Consider the following 17,026-nt stretch of genomic DNA (forward strand, 5'->3'; position numbering starts at 1 on the left):
AGAGGCTTAAACAGCCTCTAGGGGGCAAGTGTGCAAGTTCTAAGATGGAACTACTTTTAAGAGTTTAGGGTAAAATCCCTACAGAAGGGGAAAAGAGGCTCCCTACGGAAGTTTTTTTTTATGTAGGCGGGACTTTGTAAGGAAAGAGGGGAAGCCAGGAACCTGTTTATGAAAGTTCACATACCTTAAAATTAACAGGAATCCTATACTCATGATACCAGGTGGTTACAGCGCAGAGACAAACAGCACATGCAGCATCTCTCCATATCCTTCATTTAATATCAGGTAGTGCTTCAACCCAAACACACACAGGATACATACCGTAGAGAAAGGGACCTGAGGGCTTCTGAGTCATGCATGGTGTGGTAGGTACAAACCTTGGCCCAGTGCAAAGGAGCAGTCAAGGGCCTGGAAGAAGGATGGTGCTGTTTCTCCTTCCCATTTCTCTTTCCTACTGGGCTTAAACTAAAGTCCATGGAAGAGAAAGCGTTTTCAATTGGTGGAACCCATGAGGCCCCACGGCCTGGGAGGGTAGATTTGGTTGTACAGTATTACAAAATATATTTAAGAAAAAAACCCAGGCCTCCCAGCAGCAACCCAAGTGTCAGCTGGTCCAGAGGTCTGACCTCTACATCTAGGGACAGGAAAGAGGGAGAGGGTAATTGCTGGGCACTGGTGTCAGTTTATGATGGAGCAGCATAAGATTTTCCCTGCCCTGTCAACACATATAAACATTTATAGCCCCTCACCCCTCAGCCCTGCTCTGCTGCAAGGAAGCCGCTGAGAGTGACAGCTGGGCACAAAGTGTCCGGTGAGACCAGTTATGGGGTCTAATGCAGTGAAGTAAGCCATTCATTTAGGACCTATTTTCACACAGAGGCAAGGAAAAACCAAACTTCTGTCTCACCCTTTAGACTGAGACATTCCAACCTATACATTTACCTGTAACAAGTGTCTTGGTGCAAAACAGGCCTTAGCTTCTGCTAAGGTTTTTTAAAGCAAAGGAAGCATGATCCAACTCTTCTCTTTCAGTCCAAGCTCTAGCTTTCGGCAAGACTGTTGCAAAAGATTTCTGAGAGGCAAAAAGGTCTGTGGTGAGGAAGGCAGCTATTGAAGGAATTCCAGGAGCATGAGACTGAATTTGCAGAGCTGAGTTCTGTCAGTTTCCTTTTCTACTAATATCTTCTTCCTTCAGAGCAAACTTCCTCCTTAGGACCTCAGAGATAAGGACAGCCGGGTCTTCCTCCTTCAATAAACTCCGGTTCCTGGAGACAAAATAACAGCTTGTATTTATTAAGTACTTGCTCTTGGGCAGTGTTTTGTGTCTTTGAATACATTATCTCATTTAGTCTTCATAACAACCTTACCAAGAAGTCTTTTCAGATGAGGAAATGGAAACAGAAGGGTTCTACAGTTTGTCCAAAATCAATAGGCACTCAGCCAGTAAGTAGCTAATCCAGAGTCCAAAACCAAGCTAGCTGGTTTAACTAGAATGCTTTATTTCCTGAAATGGCTGTAAAATGTGGGCAAGAGTAAAGGACTGTCAACCAGTTAGAGTTGGCCTACTGTGGCTAAGCTTCTGCTCCCACCTTCTGTTGCTGTCTTTTCTTACTAACATTTCCCCACGTCAGCAGGGGAAGTGACTGTGAACGTGGCTATTCTGACCTTTATTATTAGTTCTGGGGAAAAGGTGTGCTGAGGATTTCCTACAACCCTGTCTGCTCATCAGAGGAGCTCTGAGATGTTTTTAATTGGAAACATATAGGTACAATCTTTTTTTTTTAATTAAAAAAAAAGTTAAATTTCTTTTTACTTTTTGACACCCTTCACCTATTTCCCCCATTCCCACCCCCAGCCTCTGGCAAGCACCAATCTGTTGTTATCTACAAGCTTGGTTTTTTTTGTTTTTGTTTTTGTTTTTAATTTAGATTCACATATAAGTGATCGTATAGTTTTCTGTCTGGCTTATTTCACTTAGCATAATGCCCTCTAGTCATTATATTGTTGCAAATGGCAAGATGCCTGGGTGGCTCAGTTGGTTAAGTGTCTGCCTTCAGCTCAGGTCATGATCCCAGCGTCCTGGGATTGAGTCCCACATCGGGCTCCAAGGAGCCTGCTTCTTCCTCTGCCTGCAGCTCCCCTTGTGTGTGCTCTCTCTGACAAATAAATAAAATCTTAAAAAAAAAAAAAAAAGATGGGGGGGAAGGGCAGAGGGAAAGGGAAAGAGAGAATCTTAGGCAGGCTCCATGCCAGCACAGAGCCCAAGACAGGGCTCACACACAACCCTGAGATCATGACCTGAGATGAAATCAAGAGTCAAATGCTTAACCCACTGAGCCACCCAGGTGCCCCCGACCTTCTTTTTTAGAGAGGGGGAAGAGAGGGAGGCAAATGGCAAGATATCAGTCTTTTTTAAGGCTGAATAATATTCCATTCTGTATATATGCCACAATTTCTTTATCCATTCATCCCCTGATGGACACTTAGTTTTTTCCATATCTTGGCTATTGTAAATAATGCTGCAGTGAATATGGGGGTGCATCTATCTTCTCAAGTTAGTGTTTTTGTTTTTGGATAATACCCAGAAGTGGAATTGCTGGGTCATATGGTAGGTTTTTGGGTGGGCGGGAGGGGGAGAGAATCTTAAGCAGGTTCCATGCCCATTCTCAAGACCCTGAAATCATGACCTGAGCTGAAATCAAGAGTTAGATGCTTAACCAACTGAGCCACGCAGGCACCCCTCATGTGGTAGTTCTATTTAATTTTTTGAGGAACCTGCATACTGTTTTCCATAGTGTGTGCACCAATTTACATTCCTACCCAAGGTCACAAAGGTTCCCTTTTCTCTGCATCCTTGCCAATACTTATTTTTTATCTTTTTGATAATAAGTCTAACAGGTGTGAGGTGAAATTTGTGGTTTTGATTTGCATTTCTCTGATGATTAGTGATGTTCAGCATCTTTTCATGTGCCTATTGGTCATCTATATGTCTTCTCTGGAAAAATGTCTGAGTCCTATGCCCATTTTTTTAATCAGACTGGGTTTTTGGTCTTTTCATTTCTTGCTATTGAGTTGTATGAGTTCTTTATATATTTTGGATAGTAACCCTTATTGGATATATGATTTGCAAATATTTTCTCCCATGCAATAGGTTACCTTTTCATTTTGTTGATGGTTTCCTTTGCTGTGCAGAAGCTTTTTACTTTGAGATAGTCCCACTTGTTTATTTTTGCTTGTGTTGCTTTTAGTAGTCCGGTTGAAAATATATCATTGCCATGACCTACGTCAAGGAGCTTACTGCCTGTGTAAGATAGTGGTTGAGTTTCATTCATTTGTATGTGGCTGTCCAGTTTTCCTAGCACCATTTATGGAAGAGACTGTCTTTTCCCTACTGTATGTTCCTGGGTCCTTTGTTGTAAATTGACCATATATGCGTGGGTTTATTTCTGGGCTCTGTTCTGCTCCAATGATTTGTTTTTATGCCAATACCATTTTGTTTTAATTACTACAGTTTTGTAATAGAGTTTGAAATCAGGGAGTGTGATGCCTTCAGTGTTGTTGTTCTTTCTCAAGATTGCTTTGGCTATTTGGGGTCTTTGGGGTTCCATACAAATTTTAGGGATACTTTCTTCTAGTTCTGTAAAGAATGCCATTGGACTTTTGATAGCATTTGCATTGAATCTGTAGACTGCTTTGGGTAGTATGGATATTTTTACAATATTTTTACAATCCATGAGCATGTTTGTGTTTCCTTTAATTTCTTTCCTTGATGTCTTGTAGTTTTCCGTATACAGCTCTTTCACGTCCTTAATTTTTATCCTAGGTATTCTATTCTTTTGATGAAATTGTAAATGGGGTTGCTAATTTCTCTGATAGTCTGTCAGTAGTGTATAGAAACACAACTGATTTTTACTTATTTTGTATCCTGCAACGTTACTGAATTCCTTTATTCCAACAATTTTTTTGAGTTTTTAGGGTTTTCTGTATATCATGTCATCTGCAAATAGTGAGTTTTACTTCTTCTTTTCCAGTTTGGATGCCTGTTCTTTTTCTTTTTTGCCTAATTGCTCAGGCTAGGACTTCCAATATTATGTTGACTAAAGTGGCGAATGGGCATCTTTTTCTTATTCCTCATCTTAGAGGAAAAGTTTTCAGCTTTTACCGTTGAGCGTGATGTTAGCTGTGGGCTTGTCATATCGGGTCTTTATTATTTATTATGTTGAGGTATGTTCTTTCTATACCTGCTCTGTTGAAAGTTTTTTTTATCACAAATGGATGTTGAATTTTGTTGAATGCTTTTTCTGCATCTATTGAGATGAACATGACTCTTATCCTTTGTTTTATTACTATGGTGTATCATATTGATTTGTAGATTGTTGGACTATCCTTGCATTCCTTGAATAAACCCCACTTGATCATGGTATATGATCCTTTTAAGGTATTGTTGAATTCAGTTTGCTAATATTTTGTTGAGGAATTTTACATCTATGTTCATCAGGGATATTGGCCTATAATTTTATTTTCTCCTGGTGTCATTGTATGGTTTTGGTGTAAGGATAATGCAGGCCTTGTAAAATGAATTTGAAAGAGTTCCCTCGTCTTTTCTTTTTTGGAAGAGTTTGAGAAATATTGGTATTCTTTGAATGTTTAGTAGAATTCACCCAAAGAAGCCATCTACATGGTCCTGGAGTTTTATTCATTAGGAGGTTTTTGATTACTGATTTAATCTCCTTGCTAGTAATCAATCTGTTCAGATTTTCTATTTCTTTATGATTCAGTCTTGGTAGATTGTATGTTTCTAGGAATTTATCCATTTCTTTTAGGTTGTCCATTTGTTGGCATATAATTTTTATAGTCTTTTAGCCTTTGATATCTGTGGTATTGTAGTATCTTTCACTTCTGATTTTGAGTCGTCTTTTTATGGTGAGATTCTGGCTAGAGGTTTGTCAATTTTATTTATCTTTTCAAAGACCCATCAATTACTTTCATCTTTTCTATTGCTTTTTAGTTTCTATTTCATTTATTTCTGCTTTAATCCCTGTTATTTCCTTCCTTCTACTAACTTTGGGTTTCATTTGCTCTTCTTTTTTTTTTTTGGTTCCTTAAGGTGTAAAGTTGTGTTATTTGGGAATTTTGTTTCTTGAGATGGGCACTCACTGCTATGAACTTCCCTCTTAGAATTGCTTTTGCTGCATCTCCTAAATTTTGGTATATTTCCATTTTGTTTGTGTCAAGGGTTTTTTTAAATTTTATTTTTATTTATTTTGACAGAGAGATGGGGGGGGGACACAAGCAGGGGGAGTGGGAGAGGGAGAGGCAGGCTTCCGCTGAGCAGAGAGCCTGATGTGGGGCTCGATCCCAGGACCCTGGGATCATGACCCGAGCCGAAGGCAGACGCTTAATGACTGAGCCACCCTGGCGCCCTTTGTGTCAAGGTATTTTTGGTTTCTGATTTGACCCCACCCCCTGCCCAGTTGTTCAGTAGATGATGTTTAATCGCCACATATTTGTGAATTTTCCACAGATTTTGTGTAACTGATTTCTAGTTTCATATCACTGTAGTTGGAAAAGATGCTTGATATTTCAGTCTTCTTAAATTTATTCAGACTTGTTTTGTGCCCTACCACATGATCTAGCCTGGAAAAAGTTCCATGTGCATTTGAGAATGTATATTCTCCTGGTTTTGGAAGGAATGTTCTATATATATCTGTTAAGTCTACCCAGTCTAACAGGTCATTTAAGGCCAGTGTTTTCTTATTTTCTGTCTGGATGATCTACCCATTGATGCAGGTGGGATATTTAAGTCCCCTGCTATTACTGTATGGTTGTTTCTCCCTTCATGTCTGCTAATATTTGCTTTATATATTCATAAATATTTACAAATGTTATATCATCTCTTGTTGGAGTGACCCTTTTATCATTATATAATGCTCTTTGTCTTGTTACAATCTTTGTTTTCAAGTTGACTTTTTCCTGATATAAGTATAGCCACCCCGGCTTTCTTTTGGTTTCTATTTATACGGAATATCTTTTTCTATCCCTTCACTTTGTGTGTTTTTACATCTAAAGGAGTCTCTTGTAGGCAACATATAGTTTTTTTTTAATTCATTTAGCCACTCTTGTCTTTTGATCAGAGTGTTTAGTCCATTTACATTTAAAGTAGAATTATTGATAAATATGTACTTATTGCCATTTTATTGTTTTCTATTTCTGTAGTTCTCTGTTCCTTTCTTCTCTTGCTCTCTTCCTTTGTGGTTTGATGACATTCTCTACTGGTATGCTTATATTCCTTTTTATCTTTGTGTATTTACCATAGGGTTTTGTTTTGTAGTTAAGATTAGCCTTAAGTATAACAACTTATATCTGTAAGTCTATTTTAAGTTGATAAAATAGTTGCCAACTTAAGTTTGATCACATTCTAAAGCTCATCTTTTTTTTTTTTTTTTAAAGATTTTATTTATTTATTTGACAGAGAGAGACACAGCGAGAGAGGGAACACAAGCAGGGGAGTGGGAGAGGGAGAAGCAGGCTTCCCTCTGAGCAGGAAGCCCGATGCGGGGCTTGATCCCAGGACGCTGGGATCATGACCTGAGCCGAAGGCAGACGCTTAACGACTGAGCCACCCAGGTGCCCCTAAAGCTCATCATTTTTACCCACGTTTCTGATGTCACATTTTACATCTTTTTGTCTTGTGTATTCCTTAATTATTGTAATGTTATTTTTACTACTTTTGTCTTTTTAACCTTAGTAAGTGATGAGTCCACTATTTTTATTATCTTTCCAGTGAGAGTTATTCTTTGATATGTGTTCCTGTTACTGACTAGTGCTCTTTTCAGCTTAAAGAGGTCATTTTAACATTTCTTCTAAGGCTGATTTAGTGGTGATAAACTCCTTTGGGTTTTGCTTGTCTGGAAAACTCTCTCTTTAGTTCTGAATAACTTTGGTTGGAAGTTTTCTTCTTTCAGCATTTTGAATATATTGTGTTATTCCCTCTGGCCTGCAAAGTATCTGCTGAAAAATGTGTTGGTAGTCTTATGGGGGTTCCCTTTTACGTAAGTTATTTTTCTCTTGCAGCTTTTAGGGTCTCTTTGGGTTCATCTTATTTGCAACTCTCTGGGCCTCCTGGATCTGGATGTCTGTTTGCTTCCCCACATTAGGGATATTTTCAACCATTCTATTTTCTTTTTTTCAACCATTCTATTTTCTTTTTTTAAAGATTTTATTTATTTATTTGAGAGAGAGAGAAAGTGCAAGCACAAGTGGGGGGAGGGGCAGAGGGAGAGGCAGGCTCCATCCCAGGACCCTGGGATCATGACCTGAGCCAAAGGCAGAAGCTCAACTGACTGAGCCACCCAGGTGCCTCTCCGCCATTCTGTTTTCAAATAAGATTTCTGTGCCTTTCTCTTCTTCTGGGAACCCTATAATGAGAACATTAGTCCATTTGATGTCCCACAAGCTATCTTTACTTTTTTTTTTTTCCATTCTTTTTTCTACTTGCTGCTCTGATTAGGGGAGTTCTACTGCTTTGTCTTTTAGTTCACTTATCCTTTCTTCTGTTACTTCTGTTACTCCTACTAGAGGAGTTCAGGGCAAACTAGATGAATTTTCTAGTTATTGTGTTCATCAGCTCCGTGACTTCTATTTAGTACTTCGGTGTATTTTCCATCTCTTTGTTGAAGTTCCTTGTTCATCCATTCTCCCCAGTTTGGTGAGCATCTTTATGACCTTTGAATTATCAGGCAGATTATTTATCTGTTATTAAGGCTTTTTCCAGAGGTTTTTATAAGAGATCTAAAATTCATAGTAAAATGTTCACATCACAAGGGAACCATGGGAACAAAACCAACTCCAGATTGGGATAGGTTTGAGTTACCTAACACATCAAAAATACCTGGAAAATAGGTGCTTTAAATTCTACTGAACTTATATACATCCTTATGAAGACATTTACTGGTCATTAGGTAGGTATAAGATCAGTCTGTCACACTTCTGAATCTTTGCTGATGTTGCTACTTTCTCATTTTTAGTCATCAACCCAGCTCTTTCCATTAACAAAGGAAAAAAGATCCCCAGACATAAGGCTCCACTCCTTGGGGGTTCTGCTTTAGTAAGTTTAAGGTGTATTTATAACAAATCTTAGCAATTCTGCTGGACAACCAGGTTTAGAGTCTCAAATGCCTGGATTTGGAGAGCTGGTTTGCATAAGGGACCACTGTATTTTAAAGCAGAAACCCCAACTTTATGAAATTCTCCTTCCATCAAAAATAAGTCTACCAGTTTGACTGGGGGACAGAAGTTGGATTAGATGAGCCTTCTTGTAAAATTTCTAATGATTGAGTTAGATCACCCCAACCAAATGTAAAATGTTGTTCTTTCCTCAAACTGGAGCCCCAGGTGTTACTAAGCAGGCAAGCTTTGTGAATGAAGTAATACATAGCTACTACTGAAGACTTAACTTTGTAAATTCTTTCTACTAGATCATTGGCCACAGGCGACTTAAACAGTAAACACACCACCAGAGCTCCTTATCACATACTTACAGATCTTGGCTCTGTTTCATCCGGTGAAAGTCCTTTAGGATCCCCATCATATCTGCAAAGCTGCTGGCCTTGGACAGAGAGACACAGTCATCCTCTTCAGACGAGCTGCAGGTAGCTTTGTGTTCTGGTTTGCAACATTCAGGGCTGGCAGAACAAAGCAGGGGGACTGATGGAAGCTCAGGGACCTCTACCTCGGTCTCCTCGGTGATGTCACTAATGACAAAGGAAGTTGTAGAGTGGAATGAGGATCCAAAACAAGGTAAGGGAGAAGAGACATTTGAACTTCCTGGAGATAAGAAATCTGGCGTTAATGAAGCCGAAGCTGAAAGAGAAAACAATAGGCGTGGATGGACATTGGGACTAGAATACAGCAGTAGTATCTTTTCCCTACAAGCAGTGCCTATCAAACATTCATTTCCTGGGCTTGACATGACATTCTAGGAGAGCCCAGGATGTTATTTGTAAGCCTGTAGAGGATTCCTCCACTACCCACTCCTCTCAGAATCTAAAGATGGAAAAGCACTGAGCTCCTCCAGTGTTCTGTGAGGGTGGAAAAACCCACCCCATAAAGGCTTAGGCTTCTAAAAGCTCCCATTCTGCAGTGGGCTATGGAGTGACAGCCCTATTTCTACCAAAGCAACAGTGACAGAACAAAGGCCAGAATGTGTCCTTTTCTCTAACTGGGCTAGTGCTTGTGACTGTGCTCCTCTATCTGTGACGTGAAGAAATAGCAAAAACAGAATAGTGTAGTCCTCCTAGTTTCTCAAATCTTGAAAGAATTTCCAAAACAAAAGATTTTGTTTCATTTTTCATCAACTACTTCATCTTGACTCTTGGATGACAAAAATGCAGCTAACATATAAATGGAAAATTCAAGTACAATGCCTCTATTAAACTGCCATATGAGTGAATTAAATATATGAGAATTTTACCAACAGGTAAGGTTTGGGAGCTATGACTTTAAGTTGACAAGGTGCAAAAAAGTGAGGATGGATAGAACGAACAGGATGATAAACCCTGGGCAGCTTGGGAGAGAGCCAATGTTGGTGTTTCATGCACTGGGTCAAGGCAGACTCCCATCCATTTCCAGTGGTGGTTCTGCCTTAACTGCAGACAGACAGGTGGAGGGATAGAGAGGTAGTCTCTGGGAGAACAAGGAAAGGGAAGATATGTAGATAGGAAGATAGCTTAAAGGGGATCTCTCTCTTATTGGTGGGGAATCCTTATTTCTCATTGAAAAGGGAAGCTGCTTGAGGGCTCATGGAAGAGGGTGTTGGTTTTTGTAGCCAAGGGAGGGAATCTGCCGGGGGGGGGGGGGGGTCACAGGTTAAGTGAAGATTTTGTACCTAATCAAACCAGTCAGTGCAAAATGGCTGATGGAAACCATCCAAGGAGTACTACAGGCTAGCCAGTCCTCAGGACAACCCCAGAGCCCTGGGCCTTTGTCCCCCTGAACCATGGACCATCATTTTCCTACCCTTTATCCTGTACCAAAAGCCAGGGGTAAAGGAACAGCCTACTAAATTCTGGCCCTGACTCAAGGGCTCCTACCTGCATCAGCTGCCACTATCTTAGCAATCTGGCTGCGCAGGTGGCTCAGCTCATCCTGCAGCTCTGTGGTGCGGGTTAGGGCTGGCAGGGCTGGCTTCTTCAAGGCCAGAAGCCTCTCCTCGGACCCACGCAGGTTGGGCACTGAGGCATTGCGCTGCATGACAATCAAAGGGCTGGGCTTCCAGGTATGCCTCAGGGGCCGTGTGTCACTTCTGGACCAGGGAAAGACAAGTATATACTGTCAGAGATAGCCAGCCACTGCACCCCTTCTAAAATTCCTTCACCCATTCCTACACAAGTAACACAGCCAGGCTCTGCTCCCACTCAGAGCCCATAGCTTTTGTTCCTGTTGCCCTCAGCACCTCATAAGCACTCCCCCTGTTGCCTGCCACCTCATGTGGGAAGGAGCCCCCCATTCCCCAGCAGACCAGCTACTGCCTCAGCTACCTGACCCGGGCATATGTCTCCTCTTCATCCGCAGCAATCCAGGCGATGTCAGCCAGAGTAGGGACCGGGGGTACATCCCTCAGACACAGATCAGAGATGTTGGGCAGGGTCTACAAGGAAGCAAAAGTCATCAAAAAACATTTATTGACATCAACTGCAAAACACAAAGGAGGGGCACCTAAATATCAGGAAGGCTTCCTAGAGAGGGGAGAAGACAGTTCCTGGTTGGAAAAAGGACAGAAAAGAGTTTGTGGGATTACAAGTAGTTCAGCACACCTGGACAGAGCTGGGGGTAGAGGGTGGTTTGCAAGAGGCAGGAAAGTGAATTAATAACTTTGATTCTAAGACCAATAATGAGCCACCGGAAGATTTTGAGTAAGAATCAGATTTTGAAAGACTCCTCTGGCTGCTGTGTGGAACATGCATGAGAGAGTGAAGAGACCAGTTATGAGGCTGTTATATCTTCCAAGCAAAACATCGTGGCCTAGAGCAGGATTGGGACGTATTTTTATATATAAAGTTTTATTGGAAAGTCACACCCATTCATTTGTGTATCTTCTGTGTTATTTTTTAAGCTGCAACTGCAGAAGTGAGTAGTTTTAACAGTAGTTATGGCCCCCACACCAAAATATTTACTATTTGGCCTCTTAAAACATTTGCTGACCCCTGACTGGAGCAAAAGAGTCTTCAGTGGGACTGGTGAGAGTTACCTTTCACCAGAGATGGCCACTAAGAGCACCTTGCTTTCTCCAGCTATGAGAATACAGGTACAAGGACATCAACAAGAAGTTTCTCGGGCTAGCTCTTTACAATACCTCCATAGCTAATTGGGATCTACACTGTTATAGCAACTCTGTTTTAAGCAAACTGGATAATTTTAATATTTGGATTTAAATAAAAAGAAATGATTAATCATACCAAAAGAATAAGAGGATTCCTTAAAATAGCCCCTCAACTCAGATGAACAATAACCAGGGAACAGACAAGGCTGAGTGACTTTATGTTAAATGAAAGATCAGGAGGATTCAATCATGCTATGATTGTAACAAAGTAAAAAAAAAAAAAAACACACACATGCATCTAGAAAAAGATGGAAAGGAACTACACCAAAACATTATTAACTATTTTGTGTGATGAGTATGTGATTATATGTAATTTATTTTCCTTTTTTTTTTTTTTCACTTTTCACAGTTTAATATTTTTGTATGGGTAAATTTAAAAAATAAATCAGCAAGGTTCCTTTAAATAAGGGAATTAATTTACAACAGAAATCATCAAAAACCCATCTACACATGAGTTAAATTCAGATGTTTCTGCTATAGATTGGTAGATGGATCAGGAGTTGATAGCTCTAGCTTTTAGATAGGGAACCTGGGTCTCATAGGAGCAATGTGATGCTCCAAGGTTACACAGGAAAGGACTTCCACTGACCCAGAAGTTACTGCTAAAATGGGCCATGTAGGGGAAGCCTCCATTTGTTTTTCTTTCCAGAATGCTGCTCCGCTATTGACAATTAAATGAGTTAACACATATAAAGTATTTAGCACAGTGCCTGGCATACAGTATGTGCTCAGAAAATGTTAGCTAGTATTACTAATACTATTCACGCATACTCCTGATCTGTGGGAGCCTGTGCCCTTGATCGTCCCTGCCCAGAAGCGTCTGGCCAAAGGACTGAAGAGGTTATAGCCAAGTGTAGGGGCAACATCCATTGAGTCCCTCACACTCCCTAGTTGTGCTTCCCTTTGTTTCTGATGCTTGAGGCAGCTAGGACCACATCCTGCCCATGCCATTTAGGCAAACCTGGATAATTGGCAATCCGGGGCACAGCATAGCCACCCCACATACTTCCAACTCCATTCCTGACTCTAATACCAACCCTGACACCATTTCTGACTCCAGAACAAGTTCCTACAATTTCACAGCTCAGCATCTGATACAGAAATTCAGCCTCCTTCATTTCTGTTTCCACTGGGCCCATGTCTTTTCAGGCATATATTTCTGTTTCCTCTGTGTAGACAGAAAGCTGAAGTACTTCTCTTGTGTCCCAGTTCCCCAAACGTACATGTCTTAAGCATCTAGCCTGGAGCTGGTTCTTAATCATTAATTCTTAGAGGGAGGTAGCTGGGACTAATAAATGCTACTTAGCATTCCACTGTAGAGTGGTGGTGGGGGGGTGGGGTGGGGAGGAGGAGTTCTCAAAGACATGCGCCAGGCAAGAATCTGCTGCAGAGTCAGTGCTAAAGGCCCCTAGATACAGAGGTAAGCCTTAAGTGCTCTAGTAAAGGAGTGGCCAGACTTGGCCAGAAAGAAAAGGATGGGGAGTAAGGCCTCAGGGAAACATAAAAATAGGTGGCTAAGTGGTCAAGTCTTAGGGCTGGTAAGAAAAGCAGAGTTTGACTCAGTCACACAACACTCAGTGTCCCACATGGAGACCTGCCAGGGTTGCAGGCAAACACCTCAGGGCAAAGACATGGCTACTCTGGGAATCTGGCTTAGCAAGGGCCTTTGTACTACTCTGATGAACTGGACTGCAGGAGCCTCATGAAATCTTAGTCACTTAGTGGCATCAAAGATGCAAGGTTATTCATTTATGAACAGATTGGAAGTCTGTTGTGGTCATAGTTTTGTGTGCAATCAGGAAGGCACAGTGACCAGTATCCATTATATGCACTTAATAAATATTTCTTGACAAAATGAAAAAGTGATCAGGAAAGCAACCTGCCTTAGCAACACCAAGTAGTCTGGGGCACAGAAGCAGCACCATCCTCCCAGAGCTCTGAGCCTCTACTTACCCTGCTCTTTCAGTATACTTACCTCGAAGGATGCCCGGGGACATGGCTTCAGGGGCAGGTTGGTCCCAATTCTTCTCACTACACTGCGAGCAGCCCCATGTGGCTTGTTTTGCCAGATTGGGATGGTCTAAAGGAGAGAGACAAGGAGTCTCAGAGATGGGTCCAACTACTGTTCCATTCTACCCTCCTCCCCTTTAGCAGGCAGACTGAAGTCCCCAATCCCAAGGACAGGGCACTGTGTGTGGGTCAAGTCTCAATATAAGTGAGGGCAGATTCCCCAGTTGCCAGCCATTTAAGGGGACATCTGCTGCTGCCAAGGCATGGTAAATGCTAGGAGGACCCAGTGAAGGCATGAGGAATTAGTTGGGTATAGGGATCATATAGGTTACCCACCCTTCCCTCTGCCCAGAAAGGCAGAAACACATTGACTCCTTAACAGCCCCCAAGACCACACTTGGTTTTGCCTATCAGGGGCAAGCGGTGGGAGTATGTGGAAGGGTCGCCTCCAGGGGAAAGGAAGAATTAATTGGAGAGTCTCAGAATTTCCTATAGAATTTCAGCAGGCCCAGTGCTCAACCCTTCCCCACCACAGCCCTGCCCTGGGAATGCCCCTTACCACACTGGCTTCCATTCCTGACATTTCAACCGGCTCCTGGACTTGAAGGACAAGGCAGCCACAGGGAAGCTCTGGGGGCTTGGGGAGGCTGGAGGCGTGATTCCTTCATATCAGGCCATCTTTAAGGAACATCAGATTTCTCTTCCTGTGAAACAACCCCCACAGTGGAGACTCAGTGGCTACCACACAAGCCCCATACAAACCAGGTCCTGCAGAGTTATAACTAACACCAAGGTTTCTCTGACGTTTCACAGGGGAGGAAAACAACCCAAGAGGCTGCCCTCACCCAACAATGGCTCCAAATCCAGACACTTGAAGGTTCTGTTCCAGACCTGAGGCATGAGCTTGGCCAACTCTGGGAGCTTCCTGATCCCTTAGGTTTCCTGAGGCATTACTTGTAGAGACGTAAATAGAACTTTCTTGGTAGTTTAAAAGCCAAACTGTAGGTACCATTCAAACCCAGCATTCATTCTTGAAGATGGGGTGTAAAAGCCCCAGCATGTGCCACCAAGCCTAGTACTGCTGAGTCTTGGCAAGGGGGAGATGTAAGGAAGACAATGGTAGAATAAACAACCAGCTCTTGTCAATCTCAAGTCTACTGGACTACAGGGAAAAGAGCCAAAAATTTTTATCCTGTTTAGCCATCTACTGGTCTTGTAGCCTTACGGAAGTCCCATAACTTTTCTGAATGTTGGTTTTTCCGTATGTAAAAAGAGGACAAGAGCTGCCATCCTAGATTACCTTAAGGATCAATCAGCGAAATAGGGTAAGATTTTAAAGTGCTTAATGAACTGTTAAAACACAACACAGATGGATGGGATCACTCCTGACTGTATTCTTCACAGCTGCTCTTATACGGTGAGCAGATGCAATCAATGAACTCATTCCCTTGTTCATCAAACATAACAATACCCACTCTGTGTCAGGCCCCGTGCTGGGCACTGCAGGGGCTATGGAAGGAGGAAGACACACCCATGCTCTCAAGGAACGCACAATATGAGAGAAATAGGACTTGAATACATAATTCTAGCAAAGGCTGAATATCACTCTTAAGAAAGGTACACTAAGCAGGTGGCAGCCCCTGGCCCCAAGGCCTCATGGTGAGTTCAGAGGGGGTAGGAAGGGATGAAAAACAGCAACAATAGCACCGGTCCAGGACAGGAAGGCGAGAGAGGCATAAAGAGCAGAGAAAGGTAAACTGGGGGTCAAGTCATGAGGGCTGGGAATGCCCAGGTAAGAAGTCACTGGGGAGCCAAGGGCAGGCTCTGAACAGGGGATGGACTGAAACCTCCCTTGCAGGATTTCTCTTTCACCTGTGGGAAAGGAGCTATCACTCACTTTACAATACAAACGGGGAAAGGAAGCTGGAGAGAGGAAGGGAAGTGTCTAAGGTCACTCAGTGGTCACGCCAGTTAGAAAGCACTTCAAGTCTGGTCTAGATGCTGCTGCCTTCTGCGTGGGCTCAACTCCGTGCAGTTCCAGCCTTTTATCAAAGTCCCTCTGTGTGCCAGGCTCTGTGCTCAATGTCAATGCCTGCCACAAGTTTCACAGAACAGTGCTGCCCTGTGTTTCTCACTCTAGACACTACAGCCACTTCCTCTCCAAACTTACCTCCAAAGACTCAGGCCTGAACACCAGCCAGAGGGATCTTTCCAGGACAGGTTGCTCCTGTTTAACCCCCGCCCCTCCCTATAGCCAACAGGGTGACCTCTAGACCGGGTACCGGTCCGCCACAGTCAGACCCAACCTCACCAGATCAAACTCCAAGGCCTACAACTGGGCCCCTGCACACTTGACAGCCACACCTCCCACGTTCCCCTTGCCCTTCAGCCACGCTGGCCGCCTCTCAGCTCCTATCCACACTGTCCTCTCTGCCTGAAACACCAGCACCTTCTTCACCAAGCTCATTCTTCATCATCCTTCAGAGCTCAAGCATCACCTCCCTTTCCCTGACAGACAGATCCTTACTGCTTCCCCTCCCCCAGCACCCCACGTTTCCTTCTGAGTCCTCTCACAATAGTAATTAGAACCCGCGTAACCTGCCGTCTGGCGCAGGGCAGGAGCTTCCCCCGGCACAGCCCAGCGCCTGCCTAGTCCCCAGTGAGCACTTCAACGTTTGCTCACGAACGAAGAACTCCGGCTTAGCCTCCGTCCCCCTGCCCGCCCCAAGTGTCATCGGCTAGAAGACTGCCCCAGGTTCTCAGCACCCCTGCGTTCCCACGACCCCTCTCCAGGCCGCTGTCATGGCCTGTTCACACACGCTCTCCAGCAGGAGACTCGGGGCTCCCCTGGGGCAGGGTCTACTCTCATCACCCCGGCGCGGGGCGCCCCACCAAGGCCGCCGCGCTCGGTGGAACTCGGCGAGCGACAGCCCGCGTGGGCCCCAAGCGGCTGCACTGGGGGGAGCCGCTGCGGGGACCTTGCCCGGGACCCGCGTCCTCTCCGCCCTAACGGCCCGACCCCAAGGGGCCAAGGTCGGCCAAGTTCTCGCCGCCGGTCCTGGCGGCCGTCGGACCCACAGGCCCGGGCCCGGGTCCCAGAAGGAGCGAGGCGGCCGAAGTGGCCCGGCCGGCCGAGGAGAGCGGTCGAAACGAGAAGCCTCTGCTGTAGCGCAGCCACGGAAGCTGGGTGACTCGGGCGAGCAACTACCCCCCGGGCACTGAGTCCTCCCACCCTCAGCCGAGCGAGGCGGACTACAGGGGCTCCCGCGGGAACTGGCGCGGAAAGAGGAGCCGCGGTCTCCGCACAGCGCCTGGCACTAGGCCGCATCGACAGTCGGGCTATGAGACCGCGCTGCCGCCTCCGTAGAGGCGCTCGGACCTACTCTCACCTCAGACTCGGGCTCCGGGACTCACTCACCTCACGGCCCCTCCTACCACAGCGGGCCGCCCAGCCTCAACCGCCCTCACTTCCGCTGACTCGCCCCCGGAAGCGATCCATTGCGGCTGCGCACCGGGCGGCGGCCCCGCGCGCCCTCGGAAGGCGGACTGCGGCTTCGGCGGGGGCGGGGCGGCGGGCGGCCTCACGCGGGGATCCCGAGGAAGGGGACACGCCCACTGCCGAGACCACGCCCACAC

General features: G+C 44.4%; 1 protein-coding gene across 7 annotated transcripts; it reads right to left on the minus strand.

Moving 5' to 3' along the window:
- Positions 1–259: 259 nt before the first annotated feature.
- MTFR1L (mitochondrial fission regulator 1 like) lies at positions 260–16,940 on the minus strand. Of its 7 annotated transcripts, none has more exons than XM_036114845.2 (7): positions 16,809–16,940; positions 13,950–14,094; positions 13,356–13,460; positions 10,539–10,648; positions 10,092–10,303; positions 8,541–8,862; positions 260–1,265 (listed from the first exon to the last, which is right to left on the minus strand). In XM_036114845.2, exons 2-7 carry the CDS (start codon positions 13,971–13,973, stop codon positions 1,160–1,162), a joined length of 879 nt encoding a protein of 292 aa, XP_035970738.1. In that variant the 5' UTR covers positions 13,974–14,094; positions 16,809–16,940; the 3' UTR covers positions 260–1,159. The 7 variants fall into 7 exon arrangements, with proteins under 7 accessions (XP_035970738.1, XP_035970755.1, XP_035970728.1 ...); XM_036114862.2 differs by having other exon boundaries at positions 8,541–8,826; positions 16,780–16,860; XM_036114835.2 differs by having other exon boundaries at positions 16,780–16,860.
- Positions 16,941–17,026: the final 86 nt, after the last annotated feature.

The sequence above is a fragment of the Halichoerus grypus genome, chromosome 5 (assembly GCF_964656455.1).
Source record: "Halichoerus grypus chromosome 5, mHalGry1.hap1.1, whole genome shotgun sequence".
Classification (NCBI taxonomy): domain Eukaryota; kingdom Metazoa; phylum Chordata; class Mammalia; order Carnivora; family Phocidae; genus Halichoerus; species Halichoerus grypus.